Source organism: Sinocyclocheilus rhinocerous, unplaced genomic scaffold (assembly GCF_001515625.1).
Source record: "Sinocyclocheilus rhinocerous isolate Xijiao unplaced genomic scaffold, SAMN03320098_v1.1 scaffold565, whole genome shotgun sequence".
NCBI classification, from domain to species: Eukaryota; Metazoa; Chordata; class Actinopteri; order Cypriniformes; family Cyprinidae; genus Sinocyclocheilus; species Sinocyclocheilus rhinocerous.
This window is the reverse complement of record NW_015646384.1, coordinates 284049-301274: the sequence shown is the minus strand read 5'-3', so window position 1 is coordinate 301274 and position 17226 is coordinate 284049. Positions and strand designations below refer to the sequence as shown.

The 17226-nt window shown below is 38.4% G+C and overlaps 1 protein-coding gene across 2 annotated transcripts in view; it reads left to right on the top strand.

Moving 5' to 3' along the window:
- The window catches only part of slco4a1 (solute carrier organic anion transporter family, member 4A1), a 22825-nt gene extending 6109 nt beyond the window's left edge, over positions 1 to 16716 (top strand). The window contains exons 2-13 of one of the 2 annotated variants that reach the window (XM_016511852.1): positions 2428 to 2463; positions 5445 to 6036; positions 7959 to 8331; positions 9129 to 9219; positions 10767 to 10888; positions 10983 to 11094; positions 12317 to 12471; positions 12582 to 12834; positions 14166 to 14328; positions 14596 to 14771; positions 15268 to 15481; positions 16278 to 16716. In XM_016511852.1, the coding sequence (XP_016367338.1) occupies positions 5629 to 6036; positions 7959 to 8331; positions 9129 to 9219; positions 10767 to 10888; positions 10983 to 11094; positions 12317 to 12471; positions 12582 to 12834; positions 14166 to 14328; positions 14596 to 14771; positions 15268 to 15481; positions 16278 to 16424 (2214 nt within the window). In that variant the 5' untranslated portion in view covers positions 2428 to 2463; positions 5445 to 5628 and the 3' untranslated portion in view covers positions 16425 to 16716. The remainder of the gene's footprint in view (positions 1 to 2427; positions 2464 to 5444; positions 6037 to 7958; positions 8332 to 9128; positions 9220 to 10766; positions 10889 to 10982; positions 11095 to 12316; positions 12472 to 12581; positions 12835 to 14165; positions 14329 to 14595; positions 14772 to 15267; positions 15482 to 16277) is intronic. The other variant, XM_016511853.1, reaches the window with a different exon arrangement.
- Positions 16717 to 17226: the final 510 nt, after the last annotated feature.

Sequence of the window (17226 nt, the reverse complement as noted above, 5' to 3'; positions counted from 1 at the left end):
CGGCACTAAACCAGAGCCAGAGTCTGCTCACGTCACGTCTGTCAAGCCAGAGTCTGTTCACGTCACGTCTGCCAAGCCAGAGTCTGCTCACGTGACGTCTGCTACACCAAAGCCTGCTAACGTCTTCGCCACGCCTGAGTCCCCGGCCAAGATGGCCGCCACGCCTGAGTCGGACATGGAGCTTGGGCCAAGACTGAAAAGACTGATAGCTAGCGTGATGGACTTACTACTGATGTCGGTGAGAGCTGCAGGCATCCCGTTGACATCAGTGCTCTAAAGCTTAACAGTCCTAGAGGTCCTGCCGCCCTCTGCTGCCCTTACTTTAATGGCGGTCGCCAATTTAAGCGTGTGGGCTGTACACTGCACTCAAGAGGCCTCTCCTGTCCATGAATCTGCTCCTGTGGCCTCTCCTGTCCATGAATCCGCTGCAGAACCTCCTGAGGTGGTGGCGTCCGCTTCCAAACTCACTGTCTGCCCTGTCAAGGCCACAGAGGCCGTTCACAAACTCACTGTCTGGCACCGCCATGGCTGCCTGTTCTGCCTGCTCCGCCATGGCTCCCTGCTCTGCCTGTTCCGCTTCATGGGCCTGGCCCTCCATCCCTCCCCCAGTTCCGCCTCCACTCCACCACCCTCCTGGATTTGTTGGGTTTTGTTTGTGTTTGTTTGGGCATCTGGAGCCGCCCTTAGAGGGAGGGGATATGTAATGTGGGGTTTGGTGTTTGGGTTTTGTTTCATGTTCATGTTTTCCATGTCTTTTATTTTGTAATTGGTTCATGCTGTCAGTGTCATGCTTCCCTTGCCCTCATGTATCGCTGCCTTGTGTATGTGTTCTTGTCGTGAATGAAGCTGTATCCCGCTGTCGGTGAGTCTAGTCTGTTCATGCCACGTCAAGTCAAGTCTGTTCATGTCAAGTCAAGTATGTTCATGCCTCGTCAAGTCTGTTCATGTCAAGTCTCGGATTATTGTTTGGATCACACTGTAAATAAACTGCACTTGAGTTCTTCACTACGCTCGCCTTCAGTGGACTTTCATTACATATAAAGAGCTTGTGCATTTAACAAACTCTGTTTGCATCTCATTATATCCACCAATGTGCAATGCTCTGTTTCTCTGCATGTGGAGAGTGTTATTGGGAAACTATTAAATTAATATAATATAATACCTGGAGAAAGCTGTTAACTGGGACGGCATAAACTGAACTTCTTCCTCCTTGGGTTGCTAGATAAATACATTCATGAAGTGTTAAAGGGTTAGTTCACCCAAAAATGAAAATTAGCCTGTGTTTTACTCACCCTCGAAGCATCCTAGGTGTATATTACTTTCTTCTTTCAGACGAATCCAGTCAGAGTTATATTAAAAATTGCCCTGGCTATTCCAAGCTCTATCATTGCAGTCAGCGGGTGTTGTAGACTTGCAGTTGAACAGTCCACAAGTCGTCAAATAAAGCGCACACATCCATAATAAAACGTGCCTCACACGGCTCCGGGAGGTGAATAATGGCCTCCTGTAGCGAATCCATGTGTTTTTGTAAGAAAAATATCCATATTTCAAACGTAATAAACACTTTTCTCTCACTTCCGGTATCTGTCATACGCGAAAGCCGTTCCGGCGGATGACGTTGGACGTCAGCGTTGCGTGATTAGTGACGAATGCGGTGAGAGAACAAAACAAAACGCCGGTCACGAATTAGAAGTACAAACCGAGGATTTGTAAAGAAAAATGACGGAGGATTTCGATATTAACCAAGAGGAGACTAGTTTTCCTTTGCTAAAGTAAGGAAATTTTACTTCCTTTGCTCCTATAAACAAACTCGTGAGACTAGCATATCTCAGAGGCGCGCACGCTGCGCATACGTCCTGCATCATCTGCCGGAACGTCTTCCGCGTATGACAGATACCGGAAGTGAGAGAAAAGTGTTTATTACGTTTGAAATATGGATATTTTTTCTTACAAAAACGCATGGATTCGCTACAGGAGACCTTTATTCACCCCCTGGAGCTGTGTGAGGCACTTTTTATTATGGATGCGCGTGCTTTATTTGACGACTTGTGGACTGTTCAACTGCAACACCCGCTGACTGCAAAGATAGAGCTTGGAAGAGCCAGGACAATTTTTTATATAACTCCGACTGGATTCGTCTGAAAGAAGAAAGTAATATACACCTAGGATGCTTCGAGGGTGAGTAAAACACAGACTAATTTTCATTTTTGGGTGAACTAACCCTTTAAGTGTGATGTGTTAAGAAGAGACTCCTGAGGTGATCATCATATGTCAGGTAGATACAGTGGGCAGGACTGTGCTGCTTCAGTGATAGATGTGAAGGAGTGAGAGGCTGGGGTAACTCCCCATTTTGGGGCTGTCTTGCTTGCTTCTAGTCTCTTATGCTGCTTGTTTTCTCTCTGATTTCTTGCACAATCAAACTCTCAGACCCTTTTAGACCAATGAAGTATCTGAGGAACCAAGGTAGGCAAAGTTGCTATTCTTTCAGTGTGACAACTGTAATGCAGTTCTTGGCTGTAATGTATCATGTTTTTATGTTTTGTAACATTAAGGTCCTAAGTTTCATTTCTAGGGAATGCATGTACTCATAAAATGTACAGTGTAACTTTATTGCACTGGAACTTGCTTTGGATTAAAGCGTCTGCCAAGTGCAATAATAGAAAAGCATTTTAATTTGTCTCATGTTTTGCATGGGTGCAATTCTATAGAGTGAACTTTGTTCAAATAATGGTCGTAAATTATTTTACAATGCCAATGCATGAATCACAAAGCTGCTGGTAATTATGTGTCAAAAACAAAATCTGAATGTGAGCAGAGATGTTTGGCCAGGTTACTTTGCACGTACAAGGAACTTTAGTTTAGTTAATGAGTTGTTCGCAAGATCGAGGCACTATGCTATAACCAACACACAAGTAGGTCTATATCTAAAATGGAATATAGTTCGAAGTAAGTGCATAGAAATAAAGTATTACATTTCATATACTTTCATAGTATGTGTCTGCAGCGTATTAACTTAAATTGAGCTTATACAGTTAAAGACATACAAGTTTGAAAATCTCTTAATGGTTTTACACAGGTAAAAACTTGCCTAAAATAGTTCACCTTAAGTTTGTATGCCTTTTTAGGACCGTTTAGGCATTCAATCAACTACAGTGGGGAATGAATTAAAAACACCCTCTCATCTCAACTCCCACTGTAACGGTAGGACAGATTAGGACTGCACGATATTGGAAAAAACTCACATTGCGATATTTTTTTTCCTGCGATATATATTGCGATATGAAAAAAAAAATCAGATGACTTCAATATACCTCTATTTGGGGGAAAAAATAATCAATGATTGGGGTGATTTTGTAGGCGAGTAAATCAGCAAAGGAAATAAACAAATTACAAGCATAGACAAATAACAGAACAAAGATACAAATGAAATAAGCAGTGCGTTATATTTCAGTTTACAAGGATACTTGCAGAGCACAGTATTTCAGGCACAAATAGACGCAGAAGTGAACAGAAATCAGTGTTCACATGCATCTGTGTGGCTCTCAGGCGTCTACACTGGACGCGAGCGGCGCGGCGTGGCGCGGCGCAACACGACAAAATACAATAGAACCCATTATAACCAGTGATGCTGTGTGACTGACTATACTGAATGCGGCGCGACACGACAAATCCCCAACAGTAAACTGATGCCGCATTCTCTTTATGACATACTGACACAAAGTTCAAATGATATGCAACGGTCGCTTTGTCGTGTCCAGTGTAGACAGACTTTGGGGCTGTTCACATGTCCCGCCTAAAAACGCGTGGAAAACGCCAGTCGCACTGCTTTCTCCTTCTTTCCAAAACGCTCTGGAGCTTGCGCTTTCGTGGCGTCTGCCGTTGCTAAGCGACCATGACCTATGCTCTCCTCGACGACGCGGAAATTTCAACAAAGGATAAATGGATTTCCAGCACTGAAAATCGCGTGCAGTAGCTCTGCTACTAAATGTATTTAAAATGGGTATTTCTGTACAGCTGTCGCCGTCCAATGTAGACACCGTGTCTGTGTGTGAGCAAATAAAACAATCAGTAAAAATATAACGATTAGTATACTAAACATCGCACATCCTGCGATGTGACTATCGCAGATGCGCACATCCCGATATCGATGCTGAAACGATATATCGTGCAGCCCTAGTGCAGATATTCATAGCAAAAACAGCGTAGTGTGCAGCGTTATTTAACCCCTGCATGTGTGAAAATTCTGTGTGTGAGCAACATAAATTGAAACTTTTTTGAATACTCAAAATCTCCTAACGGTCCCGTGGGCTACCGTAGGTCAGCCGCACTCTGGAGAATGTGACATAAAGGCTTTGCCACAGAGAGCACAGTGTGAGTCTAACATGCCAGGTGTCTATCCCTAAAGAGTGTTTTGTGGACCGTAGATGGCATGCAGAACTAATCCCTGTTCATTAGAGTTTTTGGGGTCTGCTTGGAGGTCACGGTTGACTTCACTGGATAAAGAGAAATGATTTTATGCCTTATAATTGGTACACTGTCATAAATGGTGCATATTAGTACCTTAGAGTAATAATATGTACCCGTAAGGTAGTAATACTCTCATGGTATTACAATGAACACTTTAGGGGTAAAGAACATTCCCTTAAGGGACAAAAGTGTCTCTTTAAAGAGACTGCCCAGTGACAAGCTGTTGTACCTCTATAGGCACAGTTTTTGCACATTTTTTCTAAGAGAGTATGGAAGTACTGGTATGGAGTATGGAGTTCTGTTTCTGCCACAGAATAAAATAAATAAATAAAAAGGTAATTGTGACTTTTTATCTCACAATTCTGACTTTTTTCTTCGCAGTTCTGAGTTTATACTTTTTTTTAGAATTGTGAGATGTAAACTCAGAATTCTGAGAAGAATATAACTTGCAATTCTAAGAAAAAAAAGTCAGAATTGTGAGTAGGGTTCGACCGATAATTGGCCTGGCCGATTATCGGCGCTTATACTAAGCATCTTTATGGTTATTGGTGTCGGCCATTTTCAAAACCGATTTGCCGATAAAATAATTTAAAAGCGTTTAGAAATTCAGAAAGATTTTGTCAGAGCCCTTGTTATTCTTAATTTTGACATTAATTTTCATTTTTACACCAGCCATATATATCGGTTCAAAATATCGGTTATCGGCCTTAATCTGTAATAATCAGCATCAGCCCTGAGAAAAAAAAAGTCAGAATTGCTAGTTTATTCTTAGTTTATATCTTACAAATTCTGATATCTTCTCAGAATTGTGAGCAACAAAAGTCCCAATTTTGAGATGAAAAGTCGCAATTATCTTTTTTTGTGGCGGAAACGGGCTTGAATAGATTTGTTTTTGGAGTTAAATGATTTACTGTGAATTTACTTAAGTTGGTGACAAATTTATTAATTGAGTGTCTCTTTCTCACTCTTCTTTGCAGAATTTTGTTTTCAAAAATCTGTATGATTCAGTTTAAACTTTAAGAAACTCCATTAAGGGATCTTTTTTCCAAAGACTGCCATTGTATCACTCTGCAAAACTACACACAGAATCAGTGTTTCCTGTGGAAAAGTTTTGTTTTCTTACTCTTCACAAAGTCTGTCACAGTGCCCCCTGCTGGGGCCATGCCCCACCTGCTGAACAATGACACTTCCTTCAGCTCCAAGCAAGAGCTCTTGGTCCTACATGACAGTCCATTGGGACCCAGCCTGGACACTCCCAGCCCAGTGGAGTGCCAGGGCTCTGGTCCAGGCAGCCCATCTGGAGATGCCCGCACTGTGCTCCACAAGACAGGCAAAAAGGGGCTTGACCTCACAGAGCCGCCCACTGGGGTGAAGTTTGTTCCGACAGACTTTGAGAATCTTTGTGGGTGGGGAGCACTGACCCCACGGTGTATGCAGACCTTCAACACCCCACACTGGGTTCTCTTCTTCCTCTGTGTGGCCTCCTTCCTCCAGGGCATGATCATCAATGGCTTCATCAACACCGTCATCACCTCCATTGAGAGACGTTTTGACCTGCGCAGCTACCAGGTCAATCTATTACAAGCTGTCATTTGTATAGTTAGAGGGGTGTATCGGTACCATACCGCTTATATAAATTAGAGATTTAAAAAAAAATGTTGCTAGTATTAATTGATATTGGATGTTGCATATTTAATTGTGCATGCTCATTTTCTCTATTTTTATGTTTAGATTACGTTTGCCAGCATCTAATGTTCACTTAAAGTTCATCTTTAAAGGGGTCATATGATGTTGCTAAAGATAACATTATTTTGTGTATTTGGTGTAATGAAATGTGTTTATGCGGTTTAAGGTTCAAAAAACATTATTTTCCACATAATGTACATTTTTGTTTCTCCTCTATCCCCCGCTTTTCTGAAACGCCCAGGCATGACGAAGCGATATCGTCCTCTTTTGGAAGGCCAAACAAAGTAGTTTCGCTTTCACAAGGAAACGCACAGCGTCTTCACGACATGGCGGCGGTGGCAACAATAAAACTACAGCGAGAATAAAAGTAACGCCTTCTTTCTTTGCGTGAACATTTGGGCGGCGTTTTGCAACTCTTCCCACGTCGTGACGTAGACATATGGGGGCGTGTTAGAATGAGCCGTTTTAGGAAGGCGTGGTTGACTCTTTAGTCTTTGCAACTTTACAGATCTTATTTATGCACCAAGAGCTTGTAACACTCCAAAGAGAAAGGAAAATTGAAATCGCATCATATGACCCTTTTAAAGCTACTAGTACAGCACTCTGACATGTAATCCTAAAGGGATAGTTGACCCACAAATTTAAATTCTGACATCATACATTCACCCTTGAGTTGCCCCAAACCTGTATGAAGATCTTTCTTTTACTGAACACAAAAGAAGATATTTTGAAGAATGCTGGTAACCGAACAACAGCTACCACCAACTGTTTTGTTATCAACATTGCTCAAAAATGTCTTCTTTTGTGCTCAGCAGAGGAAACAAACTCAGGTTTGGAACAAGTGGATGATGAATAAATTATGACAGTATTTCACTTTCTTGGGGTGAACTGTTCCTTTAAGCAAATTACAACATAAATATTGAATTTTATATTGTACATTATTATGCTGTTATGCCTAAATTCACTTGTAGCATATAAAATGATTAATTTTAGTTTTCAGTGTTTTATTTTGAACTAATTTAGACAAAATTGTCTAAAATTGCTTTTCGGCTATAACATAAATATCTGATTTTTAGTATCGGCCAGAATTATAGTATTGTTTCATCGCCATCTAAAATGCATTAAAATTAACCATTATATGTTCAAAAGACTTACAGTTTTACTCATATTATTTTCTATGAAATATTACTGTTCACCAGGTCAGTCACAATTTTTAAGGATGTTCAGTCAACTTTGAAAATATTGATTTGACACACATTTTTGTAGTATAATAGTTTTATAAAAAATACAGTAAAAATATTAATATTGTAAATATTATTACAATTTAAAATATCTGTTTTCCATTTTAATCTATTTTAAACTATTTTAATTTATTCCTGTGATGACAAAAGCTGATTTTTTTTCATTAGTCATTGCTTCATTCTTCATTGTCACATGATCCTTCAGAAATCATTATAATATGCTGATTTGATGCTCAAGAAACATTTCTTATTATTATCAATGTTTAATATGAATATTTTTTGGAAAAATGTGCTGCTTTTTTGCAAGATTCTTTAATGAATAGAAAGTTCAAAAGAACACCATTTATTTAAAATATTAATATTTTGTAACATTATAAATGTCTTTACTGTCACTTTTGATCAATTTAAATCGAATATTAAATCAGAGAAGCAACCATCTTGCATATCACAACGGTTTATGGGTAATACTAGTCTCACACATTATAGGATGGACAGTATTCAAATTGGGATGTATGTACACCTCAGCATTATTAACACAATGTGTTGTTTGTGTTGCCGTTGCAGGCAGGACTCATCGCGAGCTCCTATGACATTGCTGCTTGTGTGTGCCTGACATTCGTGAGCTACTTTGGTGGTAATGGTCATAAGCCTCGATGGCTGGGCTGGGGTGTGCTCATCATGGCACTGGGCTCTCTGGTCTTTGCCCTGCCCCATTTCACCACACCACCTTATCAGGTGAGAGTGCCGGAGCGTATGGGACTGTGCTCAGCCAATCACACCGAGACGTGTGTCGGCGAGGAAGGTGGGCTCTCAGCTTACCGTTACGTCTTTATGCTGGGCCAGTTTCTGCACGGGGTCGGAGCAACCCCTTTGTACACCCTCGGGGTCACCTACCTAGATGAGAATGTCAAGTCAAACTACGCACCTGTATATATAGGTGAGTGTGATGACGCCATGAAAACATGAAAATTTGTACTGTATTAGGCTGATATTAGAAACTTTGTTCTGCTTGGCCATTTTCCCTATTTTTACATTTATATACCTTTTCCATCATTTAACATTCACTAGCTTAAAGATTGATTAAGTGTTTTTTTTTCTTATAAAATTAATTTGATTAGTTAAATTCTTGATGATAAAAACCCAGAATCGTGAAAAATTATATCAGAATTTGGGAAAAAACAAAACAGATTTCCTAGGCCCTTATTGTTGAAATTCAATTGAAGCACTGAAATGGAATTAAATTGGGGCCCTAATATCGGTGCATCCCTGTATTAATAGGACTTGATTTTGTCAGAGGGTTTGTTTGTTAATGTGTAGCCGATTTCAAAAGTACTCAAGCACTCAGATCTATATTCTAAAATCCTTTTGTCTTTTGCATTACATGGAAAACACTCAAGAATTGATATTTGCCCTCACTGAACCCTGCCAGTTTGTCCCACTCAGGCTTTGACACACCTAGTCATTTTCTTTTGTTGTTATCAGTGAGAGCCACTAGTTTCCACCTCAGACATCAATAAAACCTCCTTCCATTGTTTTTCTCCCCAACGTCCAGTTTTCAAAGGCCACTGAGGACAATCGCTACCCTGTTTGCCCCTCTCCAGACATAGGCACTGGAAATACAAACTTTTGATCAAAAACATGAATCAGTGTGTGAATCCAGACCAGCTTTCATATAACTCAGGGAGCAGAGGAGGGAGCCACAGAGACTTGATATGCTTTCTTCTGTTTTCTCAGGGATCTTCTACACAGCTGCCATTGTAGGACCTGCGGCTGGATACTTGCTGGGTGGAATCTTTCTCAACATCTACACAGAAATCGACCAAATGTAAGTGGCTAATGAGTAAGAAAATAAACATTTAAGCAAATTAATACTCACTTTATTAAAAGAAGTAGCTCACGCAAAATGAAAAAGTTTTTTTAGGCCATATTTATCTATAATTCACAGATATAATGTACAGTATTACATAAGCAGTGACAGAATTTGCATTTTTGGATGAATTATTCCTGAAAAGGCTTTGACAAGTGTCAGACTCCTAGTGTTAAGTAGTTGAATTGCATCTAATCCTTATTTAAACCCTGAAACATATTTATTATGCACCGATATTAACATTCTGGCCAATACCAAAAGCGTGTTAATTAATTAACACAAACATTTTTTTAATTTATCTACAGCAAAGGTAATCTATTATTGAAAATGAGCATGCATAATATATATCCAATAAAAAATACACAAATTAAATTATAAATTATGTAAATATTAAAAATATATAAATTAGTCAAAATTAGCGTTAACGCAGGTGATTAATTTTTCCAGTTTAACGGCATTAAAAATATTTAATGCCGTTAACGCAGGGGCGGAGCTAGGCTTGGCCACCCCACTCACAACTGCTGCTTCTGTCTCTTTTTTTTCTTGACAAGAATTGCATTTATTTAGATGTGAATTTAAAATGTGAATGAAACTACGAGCATGCATGTCAGACCCGCGTCACGTTCAGCAGCGGCAGCTCTTAAAGTAATAGCAGCCAAATAGCATAATAACCCAGCTGCTGTGATGTCTGTTAATCAAAGAACAAAATAAAAAAGAGGAAATGAATATTTAATTTAGAATTTAGTGTTTGATAACTTTATTACATTTCTATATGTTTCCTACTTGCTGAAGGGCACAGGTAAATATATAATGGGTTTATGTGAAGATTGTTTTAAGGTCACTTAAATTAGTTATTTTTTTAAGTCTAATAAATGTTAAAATTGATAGCTCTCAATTATACTGTAATGTTAGTATAGTCAACCTTACATATAGTCAATGGTTAAATATTAGGAAAAAAGAACAATTTCCTAGAGACATCAGTAGTATTGGTGTCAGTGATACTCGCCTTTAGTCAGAAAAAAATATGTCATTAAACAAATATTAAAAATGCACTGTCTTTTTGTTGTTTCTACATTAGTTTGAAGATTGAATGTGAAATTATTGCAATATAAAAGTACTGTATATTTAAAAACTTTAATGTTAGGTGGGATTAATCGCGATTAATTTCAGAAAAAATTTACGATTAATTAGTTATTTTTTTACTAATTGTTTTTACGATTGACAGCACTAATATAAATATAATAACATTGTCATTGTCATTGACAGCTTAAAAATGTCCTGCATGTATCCAAAATATAAATACCACAAAATATGAATACATAAATAGGAGACTACATAGCAGAAATGCAACAGACTAAGATTGATTTAGACCTTGTGACTTCCATGATGAAGAATACAGATTAAAATCTGACATAACCCCATAGAAATAACAAAAACATGACAATTTGTTTTAAATACTAAACTGCACATTCTAAAGCTAAATTTTCTCTCTCTATCTCTCTTAGGACAGAGCTGACTACTGAAAATCCGCTGTGGGTGGGAGCTTGGTGGATTGGTTTCCTGGCAGGAGGAGCGGCAGCTCTGGTTATCGCTCTGCCTATACTGGGTTACCCACGACAGCTACCAGGTGCTACCCACAAACGCGATTTAAAAGAAGTCAAGTGACTGCAGTACAGTATAGTATTAGTGTGAATAACAGTCTCACTTTCTGTATCTTGTAGGCTCTCAGCGGTATGTGGCCATGCGGGTCTCAGAGGCCCACCAGCTGAAGGATGGCAGTCAGGTCACTGCAGCTGATCCTCAGTTTGGCAAAACAGTAAAGGACATGCCCAGGTATGAACATACGAGCAGGGAGAGGAAGGTTTGTTTCCTCTGCTGGTTTTTCAAATGTATTAAAAGCCATACTTGTGTGACTATATACCGCATTTCACCGTCTGTTATCATGTGCTGTACCACCATGTTTATATTTAGACACTTCGTTGATGGGAAGTAGCTGAGGTTGTAGTTTTCTTGTCTGGCAAGTTCAGTGAATTCCGATGGGTGATGAGTCCCTAGACGATTTTTAAGGATCCAGGAAATTAGCACTTTTTACTGACACTACTTTTAAAGATCCAACAAACTGCCACGTACAAGTTATTGGGTTGTCGTTTTTCATTTAGTTTGCTAGTTTTCATTTGGCCGCAAGTTTCCACTAGATATCATTAAAACCTTCAGTTGTTTTCCTCTCCTCTGTCCAGTTTTCAAAGGCAACTAAAAGACAATTGCAGCATTTCACCAATTGGTCTTTCGGTCTAAATAAAAGAAAAAAAGCACAAATCAATGCTGTCAGTTGTATTTTATCCAGACACGATTATCTATGAAATTGAAATGTTGTAATAGTTGGCCAAGAGATGTCAACTGAACATCATGTGACGTTTTAACTTAAAATGCTAGATAGAATCATTTAAAATGCATGTTTTACATAGACACAGCGTCATAGTCAAGAACTCCCTGCGCATTCATGCAGTCTAGCATGGATAAAACCAGGGAGAGCAGCAATAACCCCCCAGGGTAAACAGAACAGAACCAACATAAATGTATTGCAGGTATCATTAAGATTCAATCATTTAATGTAGCATTTTAGAAATTAGTCTGATTCAAAGGAGAATCAGAAGGCTGAATCCTGACTGACAAGAGGAGGAGTCGGGGATGGAGATGGGTAATTAGCTATTGAGCAACGCGAAAGCTGGTAATAATACTGAAAAACCTTATATATGAGTGCTGTGATAGGTGTCGCATCCCTATAGGTAGACACGAATCAGCTGAGAGTCAGCTGATACGAGCTGGACTAACGTGACCTGCCAGAACTGACGCTATGCAATATAATGAGTAAAAATTAACACTTTTACTTAAGAGTATTAAGAAGCGGTCTATTATTAATATTATATATTTATGCAGGTATATTTAATGATTGAATTTCTTTTTTTTTACAAGGACTTACATTGTAAAATTCAGAAAGTTGTTAGTTGTTTGCAAGAAATCGTTGAAATGACTGAATAATCCTTTTTCTCTGTAGGTCAATGCTGCTTCTTTTGAAGAACCCTACCTTCATCTTTCTGTGTCTCGCTGGTGCCACAGAGGCCACGCTCATAGCTGGAATGTCCACGTTTGGCCCCAAATTTCTAGAGTCTCAGTTTAGTCTGAGTGCTTCAGAGGCAGCAACCTGGTTTGGTAAGAATCACGTCAGTCAAACTCAATGCCACACCCTCTTGCTCAAATTACTCTTAGCGTACAAGAAACAACTACACTGAGTTGTTTTTAACTCCATCTTCTCATTCCAGGTTATATGGTGGTACCAGCTGGTGGAGGAGGCACCTTCCTGGGTGGCTTCATTGTAAAGAAGCTGAACCTTCGCTGCCGTGGGATTATCCGTTTCTGCATGCTGTGCGCAGTGGTCAGTCTGACGGCTATCTCCATCTTTTTGGTACACTGTCCTAATGTGCCCATGGCAGGAGTAACTGCCCCATACTACAATAACTTTACACACAACCACTACAGCGCCCCCTACCTGCAGACAGAGATCCATAACAACAGGTATGAAATATGAAACCGTTTGAATTCATTACTGTTAGATATAGGGCCAGATTTACTAACAGCTTGCACCAGCACAAACTGTCTTTTGGCGTTAAAATAGTACTGTCAGGATTTACTAAAGACGCGCAGTGAAGAATTAGCACTGAAAAGGCCTGGACACAAGGTTGTTTTTGCACCTGACCTTATTGAATTTGCATTTGTAGCAGTTTCCCTTCATATGCAAAATGTATGGGAGGAGAGTATTAAAATTAATCACCCAATGCGATTTACTAACGTTTGCACTCGTCAAATTACCAAATTACTGGTATTTGCACCATTATTTAATGCCCAAAAAAGCATGTCTTAAAGCAGGCGGTAATTTGCACTGCTCTTGGTAGATTGTGCTGGTCATTATGGAAATGATCTGGCTGTGTCTGTGTTCTTTAATGTACGCATTGTTAGTAAATCACCTGCAGAATTATAATTTGCCCTGTTTAGTAAATCTGGCCCTAAATCTTTGGAAGTTTGCTATCTGTTTTTTATCCCTATCATCAACCCCAGTGGTGTTCTGTTGCTGTGCAGGCCTGGGAGAATGAATCAGCAGAGAATTGGTGCACTACCAATTCATTCTCCACTTTATTCAGGAAGATAGGTCATATTTATACAAACAACAAGAGTCAATCAATGTACAGTATTCAGGAGTTATAAGCAGTGCTGGGTAGGTTACTTACAAATAGTAGTCCGTTACTGATTCCAAATTACATGACAAAAATTGTAGTCTGTAGCATGATCCATTACATTACATATTTTAGGTAATGTAATCACACTACTTTTAGATTACTTTTGAGCTAGCTCATTTATCACAATGATTTAAATAGGATAATCTTGTATCATATTGATATAAAAATACAAAAAGAAAGAAAACATATTCCATTTGTTGTAATTAACAACATGAAGTACATTAAACATTATGTCAAGTTTTCCTAAACTGGGGTTAGTAAAGGATCTGCTGGGGGTTCAAAAAAATGTCAAATTAAAATATATAATTATAAAATAACAACAATAAAAATAAAACACGTACTATAAGGATGAAATATTTAATTTGTTTAGCTGCATATCATGTGACCATTAACTAACGTCAGAGAACCGTGAACATGCAAATGTGTTACTTAATTGAAATGAACTTATCTTAAAATCTCAGGGGGACTCCCAAGTAAACGCATTAAGTGAAAGGCTGACAAGCTAATGGTTTAAATTAATACTCAGAGCAGGAACAAAGAGATTGACTGACAGTGTGTTATTGATTGGTTGAAGTGAAATTCAAAACTAAAATTCCTTTCTCTCCCTCTCAGCTTCTCAGATCTGGGCAATCTGACCGCAATCTGTAACATTGGCTGTCACTGTGTTAAGGAGTTGTTTAACCCCGTGTGTGGTGCGGATGGAGTGATGTATTTCTCTCCCTGCCATGCTGGCTGTAGCTCCCTCAACCACACATATAGCCTCAGAGGCAGACAGGTACACAGACCCCTTGTTCTACACTTTCTCAGTGTCACGGAATTTATATTTATGAGCTTGTACTATGAAGGCATATTGTAAGTTTCAGAACACGATATTACACAGAAGTTTTAAAACTAAGCTGCATAAATGTTTTCGATTATGCATTGTTTTGGTGCAAAGAAAAAGTTAACTTTTATAAGAGGTCTCAGAAAAAAATGTGAATCTACAGTATATCTTATTCTTGGCTATGAATTTGTCCATATTGGTGTGTTTATGCATTCATAGGTGTTCTCTGGATGCAGCTGTGTGGTGGGGAATATATCATGGGGAGAACAAGGTTTTGCTGAAGAAGGGAGGTGTGTGTCATCCTGCAATCACATGCCAGCCTTCCTCACCTTCCTCTTCGTCATCATCTTCTTCACTTTCCTCTGCAGCATCCCTGCACTTACTACCACACTCAGGTATGACCAATGCATATACACTGTGGTTCAAATGTTTGGGATCAGAAAATTTAGCTTTTATTTAGCAAGGATGCATTAAACTGATCAAAACTGGCAGTAAAGACATTTGTAATGTTAGAAAAGATTTATATTTCAAATAAGTGTTGTTCTTTTGAAGTTCCTATTCATTAAAAAAATTAAAAACACTGTTTTTACTGTATTTTTCACGACCCCAAACTTTTGAATGGTAGTGTCGATTAAAATAAAAAATAAACGTGATGAGGTTATATGACAACAATGTAGCATACTGCTGTTTCAAATCATAACTGTATTGTAGAATAATACCTACTCTTTTCAATAATAATAATAATAATAATAAAAGTTTATTGTTTACGTAGTAAGCTACTGTAGTATTCCATTCCAAACATACAGAAGACAGTAGGATCTCTTATGGCTTACCTTATAATACAGGTGTTTGTCTTTATAGCCTAATGTAATTGTCTGTCTCCTCCTGCAGGTGTGTTCCTGACAGTCAGAGATCGTTTGGACTTGGAATCCAGTGGATTGTAGTAAGGACTCTCGGTGGGATCCCAGGCCCTATAGCTTTTGGCTCTGTGATTGACATCTCCTGCCTGCTGTGGGAGGAGCAGTGTGGGGAATACGGCTCCTGTTACCTGTACCACAACTCAGCCATGAGCCAGTACTCGCTCATCGCAGGCATCATCTACAAGGTAAAGAAAAACACACTTGAAAATATCTGAAGATTATGCAAAAATGTTCCCTGAGAAACCCATGCTGACTCATTCCACATTTAATGCACTTTAGCTTGTATGAAACTCTTGAAACTAACTTCTCAATTTACCACAGGAGGCCATTTATTTTGCAGCTCTAAATGGCCTCCAGCGGTATGTTGACAAGTCGGTTTTAAGAGTTTCATAAAAGCTAAAGTGTACATCAAGTGGGAATCAAAAGTCTGAAACTATTTGTGAGAATACAAATGTTTCTGTTACAAATTATATTATCAGCATAACAATTTGAGTGAAAGTTAATGCGAAAAAATAACATGTATGTCATTGCCTTAATATTTGATTTGTTGCCATTTTTACAAAGAGTGAACTAGAAGAATATTAATTTTTAATAAATCATTTTCGATAATGCTTTTGCTTTCATTTTTGAAAATTATACATTTGAAAAATCAGACACATATACATATATGTACACATATACTGTATATTCATTAATAATAAATAATAATAAAATATGTGAATTTTCAGCAGGCATTACTCCAGTCTTCAGTCACATTGTCTTTCAGAAATCATTCTAATTTGCTGGTTTGATTTGTTGCTCAGAAAACAGTTCTTATTATTATCAATGTTGAAAACATCTGTGCTGCTTAATATTTTTGTGGAAATCGTGACACATATTTTTCAGCATTCACTGATGAATGTTCAAATTCAAAAGAACAGTATTTATTTGAAATAGAAATATTTTGTAATATTATATATATATTTCTGTTTTTTTTCTCAGGTTTTAGGCACTCTTTTCTTTTTTCTGGCTGCCATGCTCTACAAGCCGCCCCCCGAGTCTCCTCAGAGCAGCTGTGAGAGCACAGATGTGGGAGGGGGAGAGGCCAGAGACCTGCCAATCAAAGCCAACCCGCACGCCAAATTATGACCTCAGTCTACAAATACACCAACACCTCAGCTCAAAGTGTGCGTGTACGCGTCTCTGTGTGCATGTGTGTGTATAAGGTCAACACCATCACTGTTCACTGTGCCCCTTCCTGCTGGCTGTACATCGTTCCCAACACGCATTATGTGATATGTTCCCATATACTGTCATTGGCTCACAAGTCTCAGAGTCCACCGACCCAGACATGAGGACTAAAAGCATTTATGTCACAATAAATGACAAAAAAAAAAAAACGGTGAAATCAGAGCATATATGTTACATAAACAGAACCTACCAAAAGCCAACATAATCCTAATTTGACAAGAGATTATTTATGCGTATAAACTGATATTATTTATATAATTTAATTGTCAAATTAGAGCATTTTTGAAAGGAAAAAGCCATAGATGATATAGAAAAAGAGCACGTAATATAAATGTAACGGAAAGAGAGAAATATAACTGTGCAGATGTTATAAAGTGTTTAGCTGTTATAAAATATTAAATATAGTGGATTCAAATGCTGCTCAGTTATACAAAAAAAACAGACAATTACAAGCTGTGCCTTTAAAAAGAGTTTTGCATTAGTCAGCATAGTTAGAAAGAGAAAAAAAGAAAATATCCATTAAAATATCCAACTCAAACTCTTAAATCTCTCTAAATTGCACTTTAAACTCACTTCACTGATGGAAATATACATCTGAACCATGTACAGTAGTGAACAACATACCATTAAACCAAGTTTCGTCCTGCAACGCAACATTACATAGTTCTAGTCCACATTTTGATACCATCTAAAGCATGTA